At 38.5% G+C, this 25,325-nt stretch overlaps 1 protein-coding gene across 4 annotated transcripts in view; it reads left to right on the top strand.

Annotated features, from left to right (window-relative positions):
* NRP1 (neuropilin 1) overlaps positions 1–25,325 on the top strand; it is a 133,144-nt gene that overhangs the window by 41,008 nt on the left and 66,811 nt on the right. For all 4 annotated transcript variants that reach the window (XM_011376322.2, XM_011376323.2, XM_011376320.2 and 1 more), the window contains exons 3-5: positions 13,280–13,461; positions 19,121–19,348; positions 25,181–25,325. In XM_011376322.2, the coding sequence (XP_011374624.1) occupies positions 13,280–13,461; positions 19,121–19,348; positions 25,181–25,325 (555 nt within the window). The remainder of the gene's footprint in view (positions 1–13,279; positions 13,462–19,120; positions 19,349–25,180) is intronic.

The following is a 25,325-nucleotide window of genomic DNA, read 5'->3' as shown; positions in this document are numbered from 1 at the left end:
TCTCTTTACAATATCAAAAAAGTTAGAGACTGGAGGGGAGTAATGGTTATCCATAGATACCTGAAGGGCTCTCATGTGAAAGGGGAATGAAATGTGGTCTTAGGATCAATGGGTAGAAGCTACATTAAATGCTGGAGGAACACTTATTGAGGGGAGGGATCCAAGGCCAAGTAAGGGAGATGGGGTAACCCTCAGGATAAGAGATGCGATGAGCTCCCTGTCTGGTTTGTTTCTTTCCCCTATAGGTTTTTGAGCAAGGTTAAGCAATCCCTTGGTAGGAATTTTAAATTAGAAGTTAAAATGATGATCATAAAGACCCTCTTCATCATCTTCTAAAAAATGAGATATAATGAATGGTTTGTCTTTCATCATAATACAGTAGAAAGTTCTGGTTTTTCTACTAAACGGGTTTGAAATATTGTTCCAGTCCCTTATGTGTTTTGGGCTTTGTTTTTCTTAGCTATAAAATGCAATATCAGTCTATTTTCCCTTAGATCTCTCCCACTGTAAAGCTTTGCTAGTTCCATTTATTCTGGTCACCTTAACATTAACCAGTTAGCAAATTCAGGACATTCCTGATTCCTGCTCTCAGAGAAACCATTTAGAGTCACCCACGCCAAATGGGCTTGTCAGCCTGGGTTCAGCCCCTTTGACCAAGTACAGGCACAGGCAGCATCGGCATTGTATTTATTTAGCCTGAAACGGTCCCTAAAACAGCTTTTCAAATGCTGATTCGTATTAAATTTCTGACATTTAAGGCAGAATAGAAGAAGGAGTTAGGCTGCCAAATTTATCTTCTCAAATGTGTTATCATTTACAAAGTCAGTTTCCTCCCTGAATATTTTTATTATTTCTGACCTTTGCTAGTGCAAAGTAAGTGACTTGTCAAAATAGCACATTAAGAAATGCACTAGTTCCACAGATATTATATAATAAAAGGGTCTGTGATTGGCATATGTTGGGTTAAACCAAGTTAAATCAAAGTTTCATACCTGTGGGACTTCTCAGAGCCTTTAATATACTGACATAAATTGTCACTATGTACAATGAACGTTAAATGAAGCATATCCAAATGATTTGGGGAATAAAGAAAACATCTTTTTTCTTGAAGTATTTCTGGGGAACACATTTTAGGACCAGTTCTCTACTATTTCTGCTTCCTATTAAAAAAAAAAAAAAAAAGGAGCAAGCACAACAGATTGGAAAGCGATGAAAACAATACTAATATGATCTAGGTAATGTGCCGTTACTAGAGGAAAAAGCAATCAGAATTAATGAAATATCTGAAATATGGGGCATTTTAAAAGTAATACAACAATTTTAAGAGCCTACAGTGTTTTAAATAAGTTTCCCTGAAAGGATTCTCAGAGGGCCCATTTTATTGAACATTTGTAAGTGAGCACTTATTTACCCCCAAATAATTCAAGAACTGAAATGCTGGAAACGGCCTTGTTCCTGTCTCTCCCTATGCCTTTATACTATCGATTCTCTTAATGAACTTTTATTCATAGATAAAGTGCAATAAACTTTAGCCCTCTACATTAAGAGCATTCAAAGAAATTAAGCTATTTAAATGTAGTGAAATGTTAAATCATTTTGTGTATTCTAGTTTTTAGTGGGAAAAAAATTGCCTTCCCTTATGGAATAATTAAAGTAAGGAAGATGCAGCACAATCTTCTCTCTCCTTTGCCTACCTGTCTTATTTCACAGCTGAGACTGTAGTATTATCAAGGGGAATATTTTATACCTTTCTCTAGTTTGTGCTCCACCTAGGAGGAGAGCCATTTGGAAAATGCTCCCTTTATGCTGCATTTTATGTTTGCGAATATGACCATATTCCCTTTTCCTTTCTGTTAAACTTGCCATAAAGATATCTTGGAGTTGGGGAGAACTTTAGATAGTAGGATGAGGGCATATGATTGCCTGGTTGAGTTAAATCCATGCTGCAAACACCGAGCCATTTCTGCAAACCGACCCTTTATGTGGTCATGTGCTTAAACTTAGCAAGATGGTGCTCCTTCTTGTGGGCTACTGGCAATGTCTATAGCCACTGCTCTCTTGTTTTCTAAACACACAGTATTTCTTTAAGGTTTGAATAAATCATGAGGTCACCTAGGTCAGCGGCCCCCCCCCCAACCTTTTTGGCACCAGGGATCGGTGCTCCTATGAGAATCTAATGCCTGATGATCTGAGGTGGAGCTGAGGTGGTGATGCTCATGCTGGGGAGAGGCTGCAGATACAGATGAAGCTTCGCTGCTGGTGCAAGCCGCTCACCTCCTGCTGTGCGGCCTGGTTCCTAACAGGCCTTGAACTGGTACCAGTCTTTGGCCTGGGGATTGGGGATGCCTTACTTAGGTCATTAAAGTTCCTTCTCTTCATGAGCTTGTTCCTAACACAGAAGTAGTTAAGGTCTTGCTCTATACAAGTAATTACTCCATTGTAACGAAGTCAGTGGTAAGAAAAAAATCATGTCAACTAATGTTTAGGCCAATAACCAATGATTTTCCAAATATTTTGTTTTATAACCTGTTTGCGTGTTGTAATATTAAAAAAAACTTAGTTGATATTTGAAGTTATTTTATGTCCAAAGATGTATTTCTCATTATATAAATTATTCCCTGTATTACAGATTGACTTTGGGTTACAGAATATACAGCAAGTTACTAAGACTACCAGTGGCCCAGTTGTCTGCAGCTGATATACCTGCCCTTGATTTAATAGAATTTTAAATAATGAAAAAAAATGAAAAAGAACAAATACTCTAAGCATGAACACATCAGGCTCTAAAGATGACTTACAGCAAACAGTTTGCTGCTTTCAATAAACATTAGGGATTAAGGAAAAAGAAATCTCTTTATGACATGACCGATTTTTCTCATGTGCATTTCATTCTAGTATCACAAATGCATTAGGTGCATACCTAAAAGATTCGCGTTTATTGGTTGTGGTTAGCTTAGTGGTTTGTACTTTAAGTAAATCTTAGAGTTTTCTGCACAGAATAGTACAATTTCGACTTGGGTCAGTGCCCACTGCCCATTCTAAAATTCAGCTCAATCTTTCTTTCCCTACCGCTGTCACTGAAAGGAAAAGACATCTAATCTGTGTCATTAGACCCATTTTTCTTCAGCATTTTTTGATTTCCACTATTTCTTTTTAGGAAAAAAAAGTGGTCATTTCAGGCTAAGGGATTTCCTCACTCCAGAAAGAATAATCTGTCCTACCTGACACTGAAAAGGTTCTACTGTAATTAATGCAAGGAAAAAAAAAAGTTTAAAAAAATGAATATTTGCCAGCTTTAGTTCCTGCAGTTCTGATTAACCAACTACCTAAATCCCCACTGAATAATTACTAATTAATCAGGAGGATTTTTTAAACTCTTAAAATTAGCACATTAGGTCCTATAGTCTAAAGCAGAATTATTGCTTTATTTCTTTTTCCAAAGATTAAAAAGAAAACTTGAGGATTACAATTTCTGAATGCTGAAAGCCAGAGTCACTGCCTCTCCAGAGCTGGCAGTTGCACTCTGGTGCTCCCACTGTACCAATTAAGGGGGCTTTTTGAGCAAATTCAGCACTGCATGCTAATAGCACTAATCCAACTGCAGATCATTAAATCAGTTGGGTCCATCAATGGAAACACTTAACGGATTTAGAGATTTAAAAAAGAAAAACATATTTTGGTATATACCAAGATTTCTTTAACTCCATTACTGCTACTGGCTTTAATTGATTGATCTGTGGTGGTAGTACTGGGGCAAGACCTACTAGTATGTCATTCCAACTGGTATTTTTCAGAATACCAGGTTATGGTCATATTCTAAGTTAGTCATCTTCTGACTGATAGATCCCCCTGGAAGATAACAGTAGCTAACGTCGTGCGCTCCCTGACCGACAAGTCTGTTTTGAAATGGGTTGTATACATTTTGGAAAATGCAGCTGTGTTCCATTTTGCTTTCTATATATTTGTCTCTTTCCTTCTCCTGCATTCCAGCCTCACTTGGAAAGTGACTTCAAGCTTCCACAGAGGCTTCTACATAATTATTTCATTTAATAGCCCCTGTCATCCTGCAAGTTAATTATCATTTTGTTGATTTTACAGGTGAACAACCGAGTCTCACAGAGGTTAGTTAGTGACCTGCCCAAGGCACTCCGCTCATCAGTGGCAGTGTAAGGACTCAGATCAGAGTCATCCATTTTGGCTAATTTGACTACCTGGTGGTCAGGTAGGTGTCACCTCCTTGCCTCACTGTCCTCTTTGACAGTTTGTGGGAGGCCAAAGATGGTGACACTTTTTGATAGACCAAAGGTGCAGGAGTGGCAGAAGAACCAGAACCCAGTTCTTCCTGCCCCAGCTCTCTCTCCACCGGGCCATGTTAAAAGAGACTCAGTTTACTGATATATATATATAATCTCCATCCTTTGAGAGGAGGGAAGCAGAGAGAAGAGCATATCCTTTATAGAAAAAAAAAAAAAGACACCGTAAAATAAAGATATAAGTATTTAAAACAAATAAGAAGAAATAAATGTATCCAAAAAGTCTCCTCTGTCACTTCTTGATGGTTTGACTTACTGGTATAAACCCATCTTGAGACAATTCAGAAAAGTAATTTTTTTTTTTTCCTGAGAACAGTGGAAAGTTGGCAAGATGTAAAAATTTTCTATGAAATAGGGAGGCAAACAAGTTGTAAATGATGTTAATATCTTCCAGATGGCACAGTTTTACTTGGGAACTGAATTTATTGTAATTAAAGGCATGTGAATTTTTCTATAAATACTGAACTTTGCAAGTTTGACACAGGAAGATGCCATCACTTCTGGAGCTTAGTTTTAAGGGAGATGTTCCTTCCTTTCCATTTAAAATGCATCTTTGGATTTCATAATCTGAGTTAAATCATAGAAATATTTTCCCATGTGAAGGATTTTTTTTATCTCTCATGCCAATAAATCTTAATTATGAAGTGAGATCCCTCAGAAATTCAAACTCCAAACACTTTCATTAAAATTATATATTTTGACCATTAGTTCACACCACATGTCTTGAATTCTTTTCTATATTTATTTTCGAATTAAGCTATTATCACTTTTCTGTCTCTAGACATATATGTTAGGCAATCTTGGAATTTCTGTTCTGCTTCAATCAGGAGTGTGTGGCTCACTCCAGAATGCTGCTTTTCCTTTCACTGTAAGCTCCGCCCGTGGCTTAGGGCTCCCAAACCAATAGCCAGCATGACATGAGAACATGAAATCGCTTCCACCACTGCCTCAGGTCCTGCCCTTGGTTTTACGCTGGATCCTACTAATCTTTGCTATATCAGGTGATATAAATGGGTGATCCCACCTGCCTTTGGTTTCTGCTGCGGCTTCTGAGTTCCGTGTGTCCTACCAGATCTTGGTCTGCGTGGTGGGCAGAATTCTGAGAGGTGGCCCCAAGATCCTTGGCCCCTGGTGTATACACATCTTCTCCCAGTTATTCAGTCAACCATTAATCTAGGAGTGCTGCAAAGGGATTTTGAAGTTTTAATTAAGTTGCCCAATCAGTTGACCTCAAAAAAGAGAGATTGCCCTGGGTGAGCCTGACCTAAGCGGGTGAACCCTTAAATGGGACCAAGCTTTTCCTGAAGCATTGTAGAGCATGAGAAGAATTCATTGTGAATGAGCCTTTCTTTTGCTGGCTTTGAAGATGGAAAGGGTCATGTGGCAAAGAATGCAGGTGGTATTCTAGGAGCTGAGAGCAGCCCCCAGCTAACAGCCAGCGAAGATAGGGGGATTAAGGTCCTGCAACTGCAAGAAATTGAATTCTACCCCAGTGGTGTGGGCTTTGAGAAGGACACAGAGCTCGATGTGAGAGCGCAGCCCTTCTGACACCTTTGATTTAGGTCTTGGGATACCCTGAGCAGAAAACTCCGGCCATGGCATGCCAGACTTCTGACCTGTAGAACTGTGAGCCAATAAATGTGTGTTGTTTTAAGCTCTCACATTTGTAATAATTTGTTACACAGCAATAAGAAACTGATCATCTATTACCTACTGCATGTTTATTATCTCAGTTTCTCTCCTTCTGAGTTGGTCTTAAGCAGCCATGACCCATTGCAGCCCTCATAATCCACCACACGATTATTATTCCTTTGCATTGCTACAGTAAAAGTCATTCAATATCTCTTTTAATTTTACTCCAGTAAAACTTTTTTCTTTACCTTTTTTTCCTTCTGTAATACCTTATTTCCTGGGGCTGTTAACTCTTGAACATATTATTGTGTTATTATCTAACCTATTAATCAACAGTTTTCTATAGCTGCAGTAAAATTTTTGGTATTCATTATTATGGCCATGAGGCATTACAAAAGCTTAAAGATGAAAATTTTAACATGTGAGATTAGCTTTATGAGTTTTACTGTACTCTGATTATTTGAGACTTGGTTATCTGATTGTGGTACATGTAGAAACTTTTACTAAACTTAATCAGAGGAGCCACATTCTAGGAAAGATGTTAGGTGGACTATGTAGTGTTGGGATTTCATGGAGGAGAATTACCCAAAAGCTTGTGGACAAGTGCAAGATTAGTACCCTGGGGACTTTTGAGGAGGACAATGACATGACGAAAGGCAAAAGTGTTTACAAAAATTGTTTGCAATTTTTTTGTTCCAAGAAAGGCGAGTGTTTGGCATCCATTCACAATTAGTAGGGTCAGTTGAAAGCGGGATGGTTTGACTTAAGTATATCCAGCAGCCACAGAGCAAAGCTACCTAGTCCCTTTAATTCCATGCTCTCCACAGCTCTGTGTCCTGGGCTCAAACTTGCACTCTGGAACCTGTGCTCATTTTGAAGCTAAACAGAAAGCAAAAACCTCGGACCCTCAATGTACTCATAGATGGAACCAGAGTTTGAGTGATAAGATCAGTGGAGGATCTCAATGGTGGAGAAATAGAAATGCTACTCTCCTACTGAAATAAATGGGGTCCCTAATATGTCATAGGTAGCTACTCCCGCTGAAAAGAATGCCACCTTATGCCCTGACAGTGTCAATAGCACATTAATTACTTGGTGCAAACACATAGCAAGTATAGATGTAGTTATGCCATGGATTAGACGTTAGGGGTCTATCGAAAGCATTACTAGGATAGAAGTAAGAAAAACTGAATTTTAGAAAGTGTCATAACAAGTGAAAATGAGTTCCAGCTTGAAGACTAATGCCCTATAATCCTGCTTATACCACACAGGGTGCGTATAAGAAGAAGAAATAGACATACATATATACACACATACGCATAGTGGAAAATCTATCTTTAGATTTCTTTAAATAAAGAAAAAGTAAGTTATAAACTTAGAAACAAATGTTAAAGGGGAATATGACAATATAATGAACAATGTAATATTCTATTGATAGGAGAAATTTTATCATTTTGTACAGATTTAGAATGGCTTTCATAGAAATTTGTGTTTGACCATAGGAGCTGGGAGGACAAGAGCCAGGTTCAGCCCAGCCTCTCTGTTTCTCCAAAAACGTGGAGGTATTTTCTGGCAGTGCCCTCAGGCTCAGACCTTATCCCCGCTCCGAATGTAGGGTGCTCCCAGCTCCATGCTGAGGGCGTGCACCAGGCTCGTGCTGCTCAGAGGGACTGCTCTTCCAACCTACTCGTCCCGGGCAGTGGGTGGGACTGCATGACACAGGCTCTGCCCTGGCCCCATCTTTACTGGCACTGTCTGTGTGCAGGCCCAGGGTGCTGGCACTAGGGAAAAAACAAAATTGCAGCTACCATTCAGCACCACTCCAGCACCCACATCTGTTTCATCCCTATTGCCCAGGCTGGGCTTGAGGTCTTGTCATGTCATGCCCAAATATCCAGCTTGAGCAGGAGAATGAGGACAGCTATGAGATGAAGCCCATTCAATGGCCACCATCAATTCCACTGAAACTTTCAACTCATGCAATTCCCTAAAGATCAAGAACTAGCTTCCTCTCCCTCTCTTTCCCTCTCCCTCTCCTTTTCCCTCCCTCTTTCTCTCTCTCAAACACATGCATGCACATATACCTTTGCATGCACCAAGATATTTGTTTATATAGCTCTAAGCATGCTATTAAGAAAAAATAATGAAGTGTTAGTTGATGTAGCATTTTTCTAGCAACAATGACCAGTTAAAAAAAAATGAATTGCAAGTGGTTAACGAATAATTCTAAAATAGTAAGTCCATACCCATTCTCCACCCCCAAAAATATGTATGAACGGGAGTAATGAGAGCAGATATTGGAATCAAATTTGCCCTAAAGTAGACAGTGTTGAAAGGATACAAATTATTCCAAGCATGTGTCTCTCACCGAGTGCTTCCCCATCTGGTATCTGAGTTGGTACCACCTGATAGCTTCCTTCTTGGGATCACTGTAAAGACTACATGTGACAATACATCTGAGAGCACTTTGTAACATGAAAATTACTTAACAAATGGCAAGTATTATTGCCAGCATTTCAGAAAATATGAGATCAAATCTGATTTATTTTAACTGTCTAGTAGTAAGAAAAAGATCACAGTCTCATTGATCCAGTTGTTTAGGAAAAAAAAGGCAAAGCCTTTGATGTACTTCCAAATAAAACATCATAAAAGATAGTGTTTTCTGACGAAAAAATATAAAATTGTTAGCTAGGCCATAAGGTATCGATTTGCTACTTTATATATTTGTAGTTAATGCTTTTCAAATTACTTTTATCTGATTACAAAGGAAGATTTGCCCATTGTAAAAATTTTGAAAAATATGGAAATGACTGAGGAGAATAATCTCACCTCCCAGAGATAACCACTTATTAACAGCTCAACATTTTTCTTTCCAGTTCTTTTTCAACATATGAATAAGAACTGAGAATATACTGCATATAGAGTTTTATGCTCTGTTTTTTCACATAATTATTATAAGCATTTTTTCTTTATTAAAATATCTTTTGTTGGACTTCAGCTTTTTAATGGCTGAATTATATTCCATGATAGGAATGTATATAAATTTTCTTGTTTCTTTCTTGTTGGCCTTATTTCCACTTAGCCCATTATTGTAAAGAAAGCTTTAAGCAACACTTTTTGCATAAATATTTGACATTATTCCAGAGTATTTCATTAGAATAGATTTCTAAAAAAATGCTTTTGCTGAATAAGAGGCTATGAACCTTGTAAGACTTTTCATATATTTTGATTAGAACATTGCAAGCAAGACATTGAATCATATAAAATCACTTAGAAACACAGATGCAGACTAATTGGCTCCTCCTAGCTTCATTTTTGTATGTTTTTGTTCCAAATCCTTTTTCTAATGTTTTGAGAAAAAAAAATCTGTTCTCTTTTGGGGAATATGTAAGACGATTTTTGGATAGCAGCATAATAATCGTTTACAGGTTGTTCAGTTGGGATAGCTATTAATGTCTTATGTAAAATAAACCAAAGATCCAAAGAAACACATTTTTTTTCAGGTGAAAATTATGTTAGCCAACATCATTTCTCACTCTGGTCTATGATGTCAGATATCCAATTTCTCCATTATTAATGCACTTACGCACGTGGGGGTAGATCCTCTTGGAAGGAGATTAAAAAGACACTCCCCCCTAAAGTCCCCCTTCCTAATAATGCGAGAATGACCAGAAGCTGTGAGGGGTTGGTACAGTAGCTTGCCACACAGACAATACCCTGCAGAGGATTAGTTTTCTTTCCATTAACAAGATCCACCGCAGAGTCAGGGGTCATTGGTACTCAGAAGAGAAAATCCGACTTAAGTGAGGTATGCGATTTGTCTATTCAGCACTGCAGACCCATAAAGCCTCTGAAACCGCTCTTTGGTGACTTAGTACATTTCTCATTTTCCCATCGCTTTCAAACCCCTACTTGGCTATTTCCCTAAAACCATAATTCAAACTTTCCAAAAGAAAAAATAATCTCTGAGTAATCCTTTCAAGAATTCTTAGAAGGAAATCTTTATTCTTTTATCATTTTTATGGGAAACCTAACTCATGGTTACTCTTAGGATGCAAAATGTTTTCACCACTCATGTGTATCTAGCTAAGGTGAGGGTGGGGGAATATGTAAACAAAAATCGTTTAGTTTAAGGGGCTTGCACTGTACAACCAGGGACAGCCCAGCATTTCATACCCTAAGACTGAAACCATGAGAAAGTGGCTTTTAATTATAAAACAGTTAGGTAGTGAGATCTTTGCATTACTTATCAGTAAATGTAGGCTGCTATGTCATTATTAGTGCAGACAAGGAAAGCTTTAAGGTAGAACATTTAAGAAAGGAAACAGGAGGATGGCTAAAGGAGGAAGAGTTGATTGTCATCTGAATATTTTAAAAATCCACATGACGGTTACATTCTCATAAATGGGGAGGACAAGGCTTGAGGAAGGGCTTGCCCAGGTGCCACCCATGTCTGCTCTGGGAACAGGGGGAGGAAGCAGCCCCACGGCCATGCCCCTGCATGGAAGGGCAGTACCCTTTGTGCCCAGACAAGGCTTCCTTATCACCTGGAGCATTCTTTTTCAGGAGAAGGGCTCCAAACGGAGGAGACAAGTCCATTTTTTGACCCCTCTTCTAGCTTTTATGAATTACATGCCTGAGACACAATTTCCACTTCTCCTCCAGCAGCTGGAGCATGTCAGTTTAGAACAAGGGTCAAACAAGTGCCTCCATTTCCACCTTTGTAGGTCTCTGCTGTCGCGACCGGGGAGCTTGACATTCCAAGCAATGCAGTGTTTGCCACACTGGCAGCAGTAACAGAGCAGTGTGCAGCCGGCTAGGGGAGCGAAATTTGCAAACTCAGGATCCTGGGCCTCAGGCCAAAGCAGGCTGGGTACGTTGCTGTGGTGACACATTTAGTCTCTCGGGAGGGATCCTGGCACACCAGCTGCATTCCTGGCACCACGTTTGCCAGCAAGAAACTTACGGAGTGGAAATGGTATCAACTACAGAGGGAGATGCAAGCTGCTTTCTTAACTTCTTTGGCAACACTACCCTTTGCAACTCGTGCGAATACACCCTCTTGGATATTTACACGAACTGCTATTTGTGATACTCTTAGAGGCCCTGTTGGATGGTACTTTGAAAGGAAGTGCTAAAATGAGAGCAGCATTCCAGTTTATAAATGTAACTATTGTATCCCCGAATAATTCAATTTCCTAAAATTGGCATTTAATGATGCACTGACTTATCTCTTGCTGAGAAGAGATTGTAGTCCCTTTCTCCCTTTTAAAAATAGCTTTTACTGTTGCCAAGAGGAGAGCCTAGTATTTACTATTAGAAGATGCATGAATTAAAGTCCTAGCTTCTTTCCCTGTCGAAATTCACTAGCATTATATTAGCTGAGTTCTCTCATACCTGGGAGAAAGGTCTCCTCACAGGAATGCCCTTAGTTTTTCAGAAAACTTGACCCACCTCTCTTATTTGTGACCGGAAGGCAAAATGCACTAGGATTTGGCCACTTAGTATTCAGACCATGTCAGGATTTGAGTAAAAAGCCTATACTGCAGAGCTGGATGCACAGTCGCCAGGACAAACACAGTCAACAGTTCAAATCACAGTTAAATTATAAGCAGGCGTGGGCTAAACATGCAGACCTGTCTAGTCAATGAAGCGAGTAGAGATAAAAGGAATTACTACACAAATGCCAACCTGCGAGGCTTTAATGAATACAGAGATGGCGTTCTTTCCAGCTGCCCCCAGTTGACTGTACAAGGCTGGTTAGGATTTTGAACATAATGATTTCTTCATCCTCCTTGTCTGCCGCTTTTATTTCTCCCCACCATCTTCTTTTAACATGCAAAACATCTTCCAAAGTATTGAGAATAGAACGATTCCTCTATTTCCATAGTTTTGCAAAGGGGCAGCGATACTAGCAGACCAGTGAGTGCTACTGAAAACATCGCATGCAGCAGAGGAAATGCAGTTAATACAATAATTCACATATGTTAATATTTAGTTCCATCAATGTCAGCTCTATTTTGTTCTTGGTATACACAAAGCTGGTACACAACTTTAACTGTTGAGGTAATGTCATTTTCAATTTAGAGAGCCTTAAGCTGTTCACTTTAACTAGTGATATCATCTTTGCAGTTGTCTCCTGAGACTTTATGTAAACATAAGTAATGTGTCCTGGACAGTTTGAAAAAGGATTGTGAAAGATGACATTGGTCATCATGAGGATGTTCCCCACTTTGATCTCTTTTAAATTGCCAGATGCAGTTTATGTTACTGCCATATTTTAGCCATCCCTGAAATTAATACATCCCAGGACTTTTGGACCAAGTTAAACACAGAAATGAAATAAAGATTTGAAATGAAAGGGTTGTAATGTTTTCATGTCAGTATATAGTACTAAACAACAAAAATCTTTCTATTTTCCTGGGGGATGCTAGTTTATTGGAGATGGTTTTCCACCTTTTAGAGATAAAGAAGGTCCAAGTATGTCTGTTATCTCAGTGAAATCTTTAGAGTAATATTTTATTATCACTTCCTTTATCATTTGTCTCCTTGGTGTATTATTACGCCTGAAATTTTTAAAGCACATCACTTTGATCATTTCAAATATGTCATGTTTCCTTTTAAAATAACAATATTCCTTTAGAGGTTGAGGCTGGTGGGTATAAAAAAAGTTACTTTCTATTTTTAAATAAACTTTTTTCTTTGAAGAAATTACATTCTGCAATTCAAGTGAAGTTTGAGGGGAAGATGATCTGTGTTTTAACCACTGTGGATACCGAGAGAGTTTTTTCTAAGAAGACCGGAGTTTGGTGGAATTGGGTTAAGTAGTAAAGAATCTGTTTATTATTCTGTGGCCATATGTTTAGAGGGTCGCTCACAGAAATCAAAGTATTGTTCGTGGAGAGCTCCAGCCAAGGAGACATTTTGAATTCATAAAAGAACTTCACAGTTTAAAAAGAATGCATAGCATTATGTATTGACACCCTACCACCATAGACAAAGAAACACAATTTAATAATACAGAATTGTGCTCATGAGATTTCTCTTTTTCTTGTTAATTGGTTACTTTAACTGACATTGTCTGCAAGTATAATGGACACCATTATTCTTAATAGTTCTCTGTTGCCAGATGATGTATACAGACATGATGTAGTCCATTTTAATTATTTCATTTTGCTAGATCTTTTCTCTTCCTTGTAATACAGTGATGAATGCAGATAGCACTTTGTTTCTATTCCTGACAGACTATTGCAGACAATACTAGTTTCTAAATTATTGAAATTAAAAGGGCATTTTTTGCTAACCTAATGTTTCCTTCCACATTTCTGTATTAGGTACGACTACGTGGAAGTCATTGATGGAGAAAATGAAAATGGACGTTTATGGGGAAAGTTCTGTGGAAAGATTGCCCCTTCTCCTGTAGTATCTTCAGGACCATTTCTTTTTATCAAATTTGTCTCTGACTATGAGACACATGGTGCAGGATTTTCAATACGTTATGAAATTTTCAAGAGAGGTAAGTAACTTGGAGTAGAACAAATATGAATAAATGCTTATTAACATTGTTCGATTCTATGAAAAACAAAGTGAAAAGAAAGACAAGAAGTAATGTTTTATCCTTTTGTAAAACAACACATTCTCATTACAAAAAATATTAGAAAATACTTTAAACAGAGGAAAATTATCAAATATATGGAGTATGTTTAAAATTTTTAAAGTATTTCAGAAATCAAAATTGCATCATTCTGATGTATTAACCGGTGTTTATAAGGTTTATAGTCCATAAAACTCATTTAAGAGCATTTGTTCTTCTTCAAAAGTAAGTTTTATCTATTGTTAAAGTTTGATTTCTTTTTGTTGTCCTTGAAACTAAAAGAGTCTCTGTTACCTTAAAGCCATGTGCATCCTGTTCCCTTTAGTTTATTGCAAAATTCAAGAGTGGTAGTTCCCAGGAAAAGCGAAGCAGTGAGCTAACCTTACAGAGTTTCTAAAGCTACTGGAGGAAGAAGAGGCTTTCTATTAATGGAAGAATGGTTGGGGAAAGAACCTCTTGGAGGAAACAAAATAGTAACACTTTAAATATCATTTTCCTTAGGAGTAAATTTTAGTCATCCATCCAATATAATCACTTACTAATCTTTCATTACAGTGGTATAATTGAGATGAGATGGAATCGGACAATTCAGTCTCCCAGCCTTGAGAAATCAAAGGCACATATCAGTCAATTGATAAACACTATTTTATCTACATATCACTGTTTTTCCAACAACCTGTAGATTCTTTTTATGTGTTAAATCCAGCCTCCCCTTATTTTATTTATTTCATTATTTGATTATTCTTTTAACATTAATATGTGGGGCTCCCGTCTAGGGACAGAGGCTCAAGATTTGAATGTATTGGCCTAGAATGTAGGAGAAAGAGCTTTTTTTTTTAACAGAAAAAAATTTAACCACACCAATGACAAATGCCTAAGGTATTCTGGGTCAATGGCAATTAAGAATAACAAAAAGGAGTCATTAGGAATTTCTGGGAACATTGATATAACTTCTTAAAATGTCAAATCTGGCACTGCCCCATATAAATATGGATAGATGAAGAGAGCTTCCTTCAGAAATTTATCTAAGCACATAGTTGAAACCCTTTAGTATAAATAATGGTATACATATGACATCAGTATGTATAAATGATTACATATGTACATATATTCTTGTGTCGAAAGCTGTTTGACTTGTTACATAAATCACGGTGTATGTGTATGTATATGTATACACTCATATCTACATTTGTTCTACCTGCACATGGCATGATCAAAGAAAAAAGGTGTCAGCAAAGGGATTAAACACAGCCTTTAATTGTCAGTGTTTCTCTAAGAGCTGAAGATGTTTGAAAGAGAAAAGAGAGAGCTCAGTCAGTAAGTCATTAAAAATTCTTCATCTTCCTAAAGGACTCAGTTCCCTACCCCCCATTAGTCTCAGATATACCATAATTTCCCTGTCCTGCTCTCCAACACTGTCCTTGAGGCTTGAAGGCTTATTTTGTTCACTCTTCTAGCATCCATTCATCCCATATGTCTTCTAGTTCTTTAGAATTTTTATCCACAGGTGTAGGTCACATTTCCTTTCCACGTCCACTGCCATAAACAAACAGGCCTGATCTGTGGTTCTCCCCACACTCTTTTATCTTCCAGACGGCTTCAGGCTTATCCTCAGTCATCAGGCCTCGGTCCTATGGCAGGTCTCCATCATCCATGGTCAAGCCTCAGTGTCCTGTTGAGTCAAGCTCAAGGCTTGACATCAACTGCTTCAAACTTCCTTTAGCTTCAGTTCTCCCAGATTTACAAGCTGGCTTTCTGCCTCGAGATAGCACACTGGGTAAAGACCAGCAGACTTGGATGTGAATTTTAATTCTGTCACTGACTCTCTGTGTGAATGTCCAGAGTCTTCGATTCTTCACCTGAAAAATGGATAATAGTATCTAGTACAGGCTTGTTGTAAAGATCAGTTGAAATGAAAACATGGAAAATGCGTAGCCTGTGCCTGTCGCTGTTAGTGTTCGATAAGCACTTGCTGTTACAATGATTATGGATAAAGCTGGTGCCTTCAGATTTCAAAGCCGTTGCTCTCTTCCAGTTTATATCCCTTAACCTGTTAGACATCTAGTTCTAAACAATCTTTTCTCAGGAAAACTTGCCTAATGAATCTACTATTTTTTCCTATACATATACCCAACTTGTCCCCTATACACACATACACACACATACATATACTGTATACATACAAACACAGATATACTTCACTTACCAGTATGTTTCTCCCTAATGTTTTCAAATTTCTTCATGTGTGCTTATTTCATTTCCCAACTAGATTGGTACTATCTGAAAAATGCAAAGAAAATATCTACCCTCCCTCACTGCATATAATATAATCTTTATAGCTACTCCATAAAAAGTCACTAACATAATACATTTATGCATACCTATACAGGTTCATGGACATTCTCGCCTCGAAAGCCATTTAATGATATAATAAAATCCATGAATCTCTGTTCCTTTGAAACATAGCACTTCTTCTTGGGTGCAGCAATATCAAGTTTCCTCAAAACACATAAATTATACTAATCATAGATGAACCGATAAATTAATCTTTCACCTGCGACCTTGAGGTTTTCTGGCCATAGATTACAGTTCTGAGGAAGATTTAGACCATTTCTGAGTCCCCAGGGCTGCAATTCTAGAAAGGCATCTTTGCCTGACAGTTGGCAAGGCCAGTCCGCACCTCTTCCCATGCTTCCTGGAGCCATCCTGGCACTCTAATTCTCACTATAGGTACCCTGCCTTTCCCCTTCTACGTATCTCTTTCCTGTTGCTGAAACCTTGGGCCACCAGCCCTCAAATTAATCTCATTCACTTAAAGATATTTCTCTAGGGAACTCAAGCCTCCCCACGAATCACTCTTCCTGTCCTTGCCTTGGCCAAGGTCATCTAGGCCCAAATGCAGGAAAAAGATGAGGTCATTCTCTGTGAGTCTCAGAGTGGGGGAGAGGTGCATTAATTGAGAGCAGGAATGGTCACTTCATATATTTTTTTATTAAGACTCTGCATATTTGATAATAATTCCAAAGAGTATCTTACCTATTATTATTATCCATTCTCATTGTCATTAACAATGAACCGTATCACTCTTATAACTACACAACATGCTCTCGGTCTTACAATGTCAAAAACATGGGGTTTGCCGTCTCTAGTGCTGGGCATGCACATCCCGCATCTCACATCTTGCACCACCAGCTCGTTTGCCCCTAGGCACACTAGGCTACTTGCCCTCCCTCTGGTTCCTCTCTTGTATACTCACTACAGAATTCCTTAACCCATTCCTGCCACAGTTCTTTCTGGGGACGCACTTGCTAAACTGTGGCAGATTTATGCAATGGTGAAAATGAAAGATATCAAAACAAATTTTGATGCATGATGGAAGAACTAAGAAATTACAGAATCTTTAAGTTTAAAGAGATTTTTTTTCTAATCCCAAAGTCAGTCCTCCACTTGCTATGTACAGAATCTGAGGACCAGAAAGGTTATGAAGACCAGAAAGATTTTGAGGCACAGCAAGTTAGTGGTAACAACAGGACCTGAACTCAGACCTTCTTGTGCTCAAGCCAGTTCTCTTCCATCACTGCCTGAGATTTCCCCAGCTTTTGCCAAATACCTTAAAAAAACCTGAGCTAGCTTCCAAAGGTATTTGACAGGACAAGGACACAATGAAAGCACTGACATTTATTTGATTTTGAAAGTATGCCCTTGATTACTGTCATTTTTTTCTCTCATTAAATCTTAATCTCGCCTGGACAATTTTATAAGGAAAAAAAAAAAATGTTAGTACCTGCATTAAACTCTGCTGTTTGCTTTGCTTTACAAGGGCCTACTCAAAGCATTTTTTTTTTTAACCCCAAGGAGGTGGTTGGAGGTCTGCAGGGTCACTGTTCCTACATCTTAGAAATAAAATTCTAAAGGGTTTCCAGTATCTTACATGCATATTCTTTATGAATTAAGGAGTTAAATTAGCATAGTCACTGTCATCTCAGAAGCCACCAAATAACTTAGAAACAGATTATAAATTATATAGTGTATTTCATAATCTCTTTTCGTGGAACTGACATTGCAAAATGCCACATACTAATAACTTTTTAACCAGAATCGAATAGATAAGCATTTGAGGCCATCACGGTGAAGGCTGAGCCACATTGAGAAGGCTTTGGAAGGTATTTTAAATAAGTCAGCCTGCTACAGACCAGGCTGATCATGCTAGACTAATCAACATCACTCCTTTGCATCTCCTGGGCCAGGAAGATCTAATTGCATGGGAAGAAAGCTATTGATCTGTTTTCCCAATAAGTGGCCAGAAGCGCTGGATTCAGCCTACTAACTCTAGCCACTAAATCTAGAGATTTGCTAGTTAAATTTAATCTGTGTTAATGCCTAATACATTGCCTAAAACATTGCCTGTAGTATTTGGTACTTTTGGAGAATATTTAGTTAAGAACGAGCTCAACAAACCTTCTTATTTAGAGTTGAATCCTTGCATGTCATCATAGGGTGCCATCAGGGAGACCAATGGCCCAAGAAAAGAATTGTTGAGTTGGACATCCCTAGGTTGGATCCTGAGATTCAAAAGGGTCAAATTATCTCTGATTCATGGCAGTGGTGGTGGTGATAAGGGGCAGAGCTGTTATGCTCCTGTCCATGCTGATGGTCAATTTTTCAGCAATGTGGTGAATGCCACCCTGTTCAGTGCTATACCATGAACTGAAACTGTGGTCATTCGGGAGTTATAAGGTCAACTTGCAATATATGTACGTATACAATTGACCAACTTAATATAATTTGTAAAATCTTGGTAACACTGAACAGTCATTAAAATCTCACACTGTAAATATATACATTACATGCACACACATATATATGAACAAATAATTTTAGGATGGCAGACAGTATTGTATCTGATACTTTGGGGAAGGTTAGGGTGTCAACATTAATGTCAGGTGACTTCTAGCAACACAGCCTGTAATCACAGTTTATCGTGCCCTCACTAGCAGCCACACTTTACCAGCACACCTGTGTCAACACCACTCAGAATGAGTCACTCACCCTGGGTACATGTACGAATTACCTTTCACATTTAGTTTGTCAAAAGGCAGAGGTCACATCTGGCAAAGTTACTGAGTCACTCGTGTAGGAATCTGAAACCCAAACTCTCTCCATCGAATTCTCCCCCTCGCCTTTGTAAATGTCCTATTTCACCAATAAAGAGCTGTCAGCCTCAAGATTTAAGGATTTAAGCTTGAAGGGGCTATAATTATTTCTCTAGGGCTCTGTCAAGATTTCTGTAGCTTACTCATTCATTGTTCCCACATGATTTTATATTTGTCATTTTTTTCTCTGCAACAGCAGAAGTTTTTAAATTGCTCCACACAAATGGAAAACTAAGGTGAACACAATAAATCTGAATTTGACTTACCATACCTAGCACTACTATAAAAAGATTGAGTAATGAATAATTAGGACAATGATTACAATGGTAGGCTTTTATTAGAAAGATATGCTATCTTTGCCCAGGTTATTTCTTGGTGAAGTTATTTAAGAAGATTTTCACTTTACTCCTTTTTCTCTTTTATTCCAGGTCCTGAGTGTTCGCAGAACTACACAACCCCTAGCGGAGTGATTAAGTCCCCTGGATTCCCTGAAAAATATCCCAACAGCCTTGAATGCACTTATATTATCTTTGCACCAAAGATGTCAGAGATCATCCTGGAATTTGAAAGCTTTGACCTAGAGCCTGACTCAAATCCTCCAGGGGGGATATTCTGTCGCTATGACCGGCTAGAAATCTGGGATGGATTCCCTGAGGGTAAGAAGGGCAGGAAGCATCCTCAAAAGGGAAGGACCTGGAGGGTGGGCACTGTCATTCTTTCACACGTGTCATGATATATGCATCATTAAAAAAAAAATAGCTCAGAAGGAGGAGGGAAAACAAAGCAAAATAGTAACTCTTTTTATGCAGAGCAGCGATGAAATATTTGAGCTCAAACTGCCTTAGTAATTATCTAGTCCAGTTCTTTCATTTTGTAGATAAGGAAACTGAGTCCATGAATGATTATGCAAGGTCGCATTGCTGTGTGTGTGTGTGTGTGTGTGTGTGTGTGTGTGTGTGTGTGAGAGAGAGAGATAGAATTGGGACCAACACCAATTCTATTGGGACCAATAATTTTCTTGACTAAATTATTTTGTTCATTTCATTCACCTGCCTACTGGTCATTATTCAATAGACTGTCAGAGGAGGACGTCTTAAAAGAGCAATTAATTCAAACCACTCATTTTACAAATGCAAAGATTAAAGACCAGAGAGATTAAGTACCTGACAAAATTTTAGGAGTAAAATAAGCATCCATTTTGCCACCCCAAAAAATGGAAGTTTAGAAGAGAAATAAGACCATTTTCTCATTTAGACAGATTCCTTGTCTGTTCTCCAGAGAATTTTTATCGTTGGCAACTTGAATCACCTCAATACATCTTTTATATTTATTGTTCTTATCATCCAAATTCATTATACATTTAAAAAACATTTATTGTATACCTGCCATGTCCCAGGCACTGTTCTAGCCACTTGGTAAATAAAACAATCAAAGATGACTCCTTTGTGGAGTTTAGATTCTGGGGAAATGAGACAACAAACAAGGCACATTACAAATAAATTAATTTTGTGCATGGAATGTTAGAAGGTGAGAGGTTCTATAAGCAAAACAAAAAATGAAAGGAAGAAAAAGTAGAGCATAGTAAAGGCATGAAAAGTTCTAGGGTTAGGGGAGAGGGATGTGTGGGTTAATTATTAAGTAAGATGGTCAGGCTAGGCCTTATAAAAAAAGTAACATTTGAGCTAAGATTTTAAGGAGGTGGGAGAAGTAGCCATGTGAAGAGCTAAATGAAAGTTTTCCATTTCAATCCTTGTGGATTAGAAGGTGAATGGCAAAACTACACAACCAAATTCTGAACAGAGGGAGATAATATCAAATAATTTGTTGCAGCTGCATTGCTTGTCTTATGTTTAGTCTGGTTTAATATTAAGATTTCTCTAGAGAATTCACTCTACGCAGACCAGGAAGGGCAGCTTGGAAGTTCTTATAAATCCTGCAGTTAGAGATATGTATAACTATCTATAAACCAGAGTCAGATATTATTACGGAGTTGAAGGAAACAGTATTTAAATAAAATGTAAATGGAGAACAAGTATGTGAAAGCGATTGCCTTTGTCTTTAAAATGACATCAAATTATCAGTGTAATGTAATACAAATATGTTACTAAACCGTAAATAACATTGGAGAAAAACTTTTTTTCTCTAGAGAAAGCTTATATTGTCATTGGAATAAATGGGTTAACATTACTTTAGTTGCTTCTTTGCTCTCTTACCATGAAAATAGGGTTATGATGATCTTATCGAAATTACTTCATTAAGTAATGAGATTTGCCCAAACAGACTACTGATTGATTTCCAAGTATTCAATCTGATAATTAGGGAAACAATATTTTAATAGTATTGTAATAATAGTTGGAACATTTAATAATGGGTTTATTTGTTCACAACCCAAACGCGTAGCCTTCCTTTCTAGAACTTACATTTAAATTGACATCTGAAAGGAGGTCTAATCAACTAACTTATTTAGAATACTTTCAGAAAGAAGCACATTGTTATTAGTGTCAAGGGGTTTTCAAAGCGGTAATTTTCTGGCTTTGGAAAAATCACGGAGTTAAAGTGAAGAACAATTGACAGTAAGAGTTATCAGCCTTGCAACTCACCCACATTTTAAACTATGGTACATTTGACTTATTCCCAGAGAAAACTGGCTTTGGAATGTGAAAATTGTGTTTGAATGCTTATTAATATTTACCTGGCCTCATCCAGCCTGTGCCAGTGTAGCAGTTCTCTCTTTTTTTAGGCAAAATGAGAGACTGTATGCTCCTGGGTTTTTGTCAGTGACACTAGAAACATTTTCATCATAGTGGTTCAACACATGCAGTTCCTCTGCCAGCAAAATTGCTTTTAGTCTCTGATATCCTTTCCAAAAACAACAACCAGAAGGCGCTGAAGGCTTTTAACCGTCAAGTGATTTTATGTTGCATTTTATCATAAACATTGAATTAGATGACTAAGTAATTGAAAGCTACCCATTGATTCAGATTGACTTTGAAGGAAAGCAGTTTACTCAAAAACTGGAAATCTGAGGCATGCACGTTGTGAATCACACATCTCCATCTATCACATTCTTTGAAGCTCTGTAGAGTCACAAGTAGCAACTCTGAAGTAATCGGGGAAGTTTACATGTGGTTTGAGAGCCATGAGCTAAGTATGCTGCCTGGTCGATGCCACAAGTGCTTGTGCTGGATTATGAGCCAAGCATGAATGCGTAACTCACACCACGCGGCTGCAGATGAATCAGCCCCCTCCTATGCTGGGGGAAGAAGCTGGGCTGCCGTTGCTACCTACATTCTAAATTTTATTAATGATTTTAGGAATAAGTTTCATAAAAGTTATCTTTTAAGTTCACGTTGATATTAAAATTAACCTTGTAAATTATAAATATAAAATATAAATGATATAAACATTCCAAAATATAAATGATATAAATGTGCAAATTTTTATCTGGGGAAAAGTTGCAAAGTCCAGATATTCTCCACTAAAATGTTTATTATTGTACAACGAGTGTACATGGACTATCTTGTAACTTTTTGAAATCATTCCCTTTTTTGTTTATTCAAAATACCTCATTTTAAAAGTGCCTTTTTATAGCAGATCATTGCCCTTTTTTCACGGAAAGCCAAATTGTCTGATTCTGAAGTAGGGTTGTAATTATTGGAGAGATTAACAGAAAATATAAAGAATGGGATATTGCCATTCCCAGTTGCATGTATATCTTTTAAACCACACAAATACTATATTGGCTTCACACCTGAGAAGACACGGTATTTGTTGGCTTACTCTCCCCCCAAAGACAACTTAGTACATGATGCTTACTTAAATTCTTCGATAATTCAATTTTTGAACCATACTTCTGTTTTTGTGACTGTTTTCATTTCTTCTCTTGGCCGTTGGGTCCACAAGAACAGAAGGAAGAAACCCACTCGCTATGTTCATGTAAATACACAAATGAGCATATACCCGAGACGGACAAGAGTATTTCACCCACTCTCCCTCAGATCAATATTGCATTAGCTTGCTGGGCCAAAATCTCACTGTTGTTCAGAAAAATTCAATACTTCTTTGTATTATGGTCGAAAAAGCCTTTCACTCTCATATCTTGAGGGCTCCTGGAGAGAGCGGCGCGCTGCTGTCCGGAGGCAACGGTCTGAAAGGACAGAGGCAGATTTACGCAGCGTGTCTCACACATTATACACCAGTGAGTCATGGAGACTCTAAATTATGAGTCTGCACTAGACAAGTTCTCTTCTGTTAGCTCTTTCAAAGAGACACCCCCCACCCTTCCCAGAGGAATTGAGTGATAGCGGAGGGGGAGGATCAGCAGTCATAGCTAAAGGTGACTGCAGCTTCCCTTATGCCCTTGTATTCTTGGCAAGGTCAATGGCCGCGGTGATCAGAGAATGACCCCAAAGATCAGGACTGTAAAAGTTTGCCCACAACTACAGAACAAAAAAGTTATGAAACCACAATAATGGAATTTAAATGAAGAAGTATGAATGGACTCTAAGCCTGATTGAAGACCAGAAGTGATTCTAGCCAGATATTTTCATGAATATGTTATGGGCAACTTTGCACTCCATAGTGAAGAAAGAAAGTGTTGGATTGTGGTAGGGCTACATTCAGAATGAGGAAAATCTGGCAAAAAATGAGTACTGGTAGGAGAATCCGAAGCCAGGATTAAAGCTGAAAAGAAACCAAAAAAGTAGCAAGAGCTTCATCTTCTGAGATGCTTTCTTCTGCCAGCTGGGAAGCCTAACATAACAAAATGTTTCTCCCGTAATTCAAAGCCACTGTCCATAACCATGTGATGTCCTGTAGAGAATCTGTATCAATTCTCCTAGAGGGGTCCTTGTTTTCTTCCTAATAAAGCAGTCTGCGTACATAAAATGTTTGGTTGCTGGAGAGTGAGGGATTACAGTAGAAAGAAAACTCTTTGAAATAGTCAAATCAATTACATTGAATGCGTGGAGAAGTTATCAGATAGTCAAAATAACCATTTTGCACTGACTCAAATATGTAAACCACTTTGGGTTAGGTGTTTTTGGTTTTTTTTGTTTGTTTGTTTATTTATTTGTTTTTTAAGAGGGTTGACCAAGAGCTGAAAACCTATTAGCCAAGGATCTGAGCTCACATTAGGTGCCAGCTGGGAACTCAGCTGGTAAGTGGGGCTCCAGGGAGATCACTTCTTGTAAGGTTCACTTTTTTGATCACATTTGGAGCTTCTCTGAGCTGCATCCAAGCCGCACACACAGTCCTTGGAACATCATATCCCTGTCGAAGGCCCATCCTGCCAATGACAGGTCCACCTACTCTGCTTCCTTGAGCAAAGCAATAACTTGTAGTTGAAATGCACAGAAGCATGGATTTCTTGGAGGGGAAAAGCAGTCCACACCAGATTGTCCTTCTAAGCCCAAACCGTCTGCTATGATCTTACCATATGTGCAATGAGAAAACCTAGAGAAAATGAGACTTTTTTTTTTGTCTTGCTGCTGATCTGGACAGAAAAATGAAAAGAGTCTCCAAGCCCAGAGGGCTTCTGCACCATCCATAAGGCAACTTACAGTTACTAATTGCCAAGGTTTGTGTAAAAGCTCTTCAACGAGTTTGTGGCCAGTTAAGCCAAATAACAATCACAAGTCAGTCAGCGTTCCCTAACTTTCACTGCCTGACATGCTACTTTTTGCCTCAGGTGCACAAATGGCTGCTTTGGGCCATCTCTAGGTCACTGGACACCAGTGCAACACAGTTACCTCTCTTAGGTTTAGGAGCAAGAAAATTGGGACAGAACTCAGAAAGCTGTATTTTCCTTTCATTTTGATTATAACTTGCTGTTATGAAAAATTATCAGTATCCATAGTGTCTAAATTTTTTAATTGTTACAATTATTAACTAGTCTTCAGATTAAGTCCTGAGTAGGACATGACCTATTTTCCTTCATCCAAGTCAGTGATGTTTGTCATAAAGACTAAAAGATGGAATGAGGAAGGAAATTGGAGTCATGCGGAACTGGGTTAGACCCTTGGTACTGCTCTGGTTCCAGACAGGTTCCTAGGACTCAGGCCTTCCCCAGGATCTCCTTCTAGGGTGGAGGAGTGAGAATAGGCATCTCCAAAAGACCTCACTGACCGCAGTCTAGCTGGAGTCTTTCTGCGCTGGACTATGTGTGCAGTCTGGTCCTGGAGATGAATGCCAAGGTGGCACTTTACAGCCCAAATTTCATTCCTTGCAGCTGAAGCAAGCATTTCGATTCGGTTCTTGTTTCCGGGGAATGTAGTTATGCCTGTTATTGCCCTTCTGAGCACACTTGGAAATCCTCTCCGCAAACCTGATCCAATATGTTCACTGCAAAGCAATTAACCGGGGAAGACTTGATTTGCGTAGGAAAACACTTCTAGGTTCTGCTGGGACCCAGGTTTGCAAATGGTTATTTTTGTATCTGCCGTAGAAGAAAAGATATGTTAATGTTCTCTGCATTTCTCCCTTTCCAGTCGGCCCTCACATTGGCCGTTACTGCGGACAGAAAACACCAGGTCGAATTCGTTCCTCATCGGGCATCCTGTCCATGGTTTTTTATACCGACAGCGCCATAGCAAAGGAAGGCTTCTCGGCCAACTACAGTGTCCTGCAGAGCAG

Source organism: Pteropus vampyrus, unplaced genomic scaffold (genome assembly GCF_000151845.1).
Source record: "Pteropus vampyrus isolate Shadow unplaced genomic scaffold, Pvam_2.0 Scaffold294, whole genome shotgun sequence".
NCBI lineage: Eukaryota > Metazoa > Chordata > Mammalia > Chiroptera > Pteropodidae > Pteropus > Pteropus vampyrus.
This window is presented reverse-complemented; position numbering and strand designations above follow the sequence as displayed.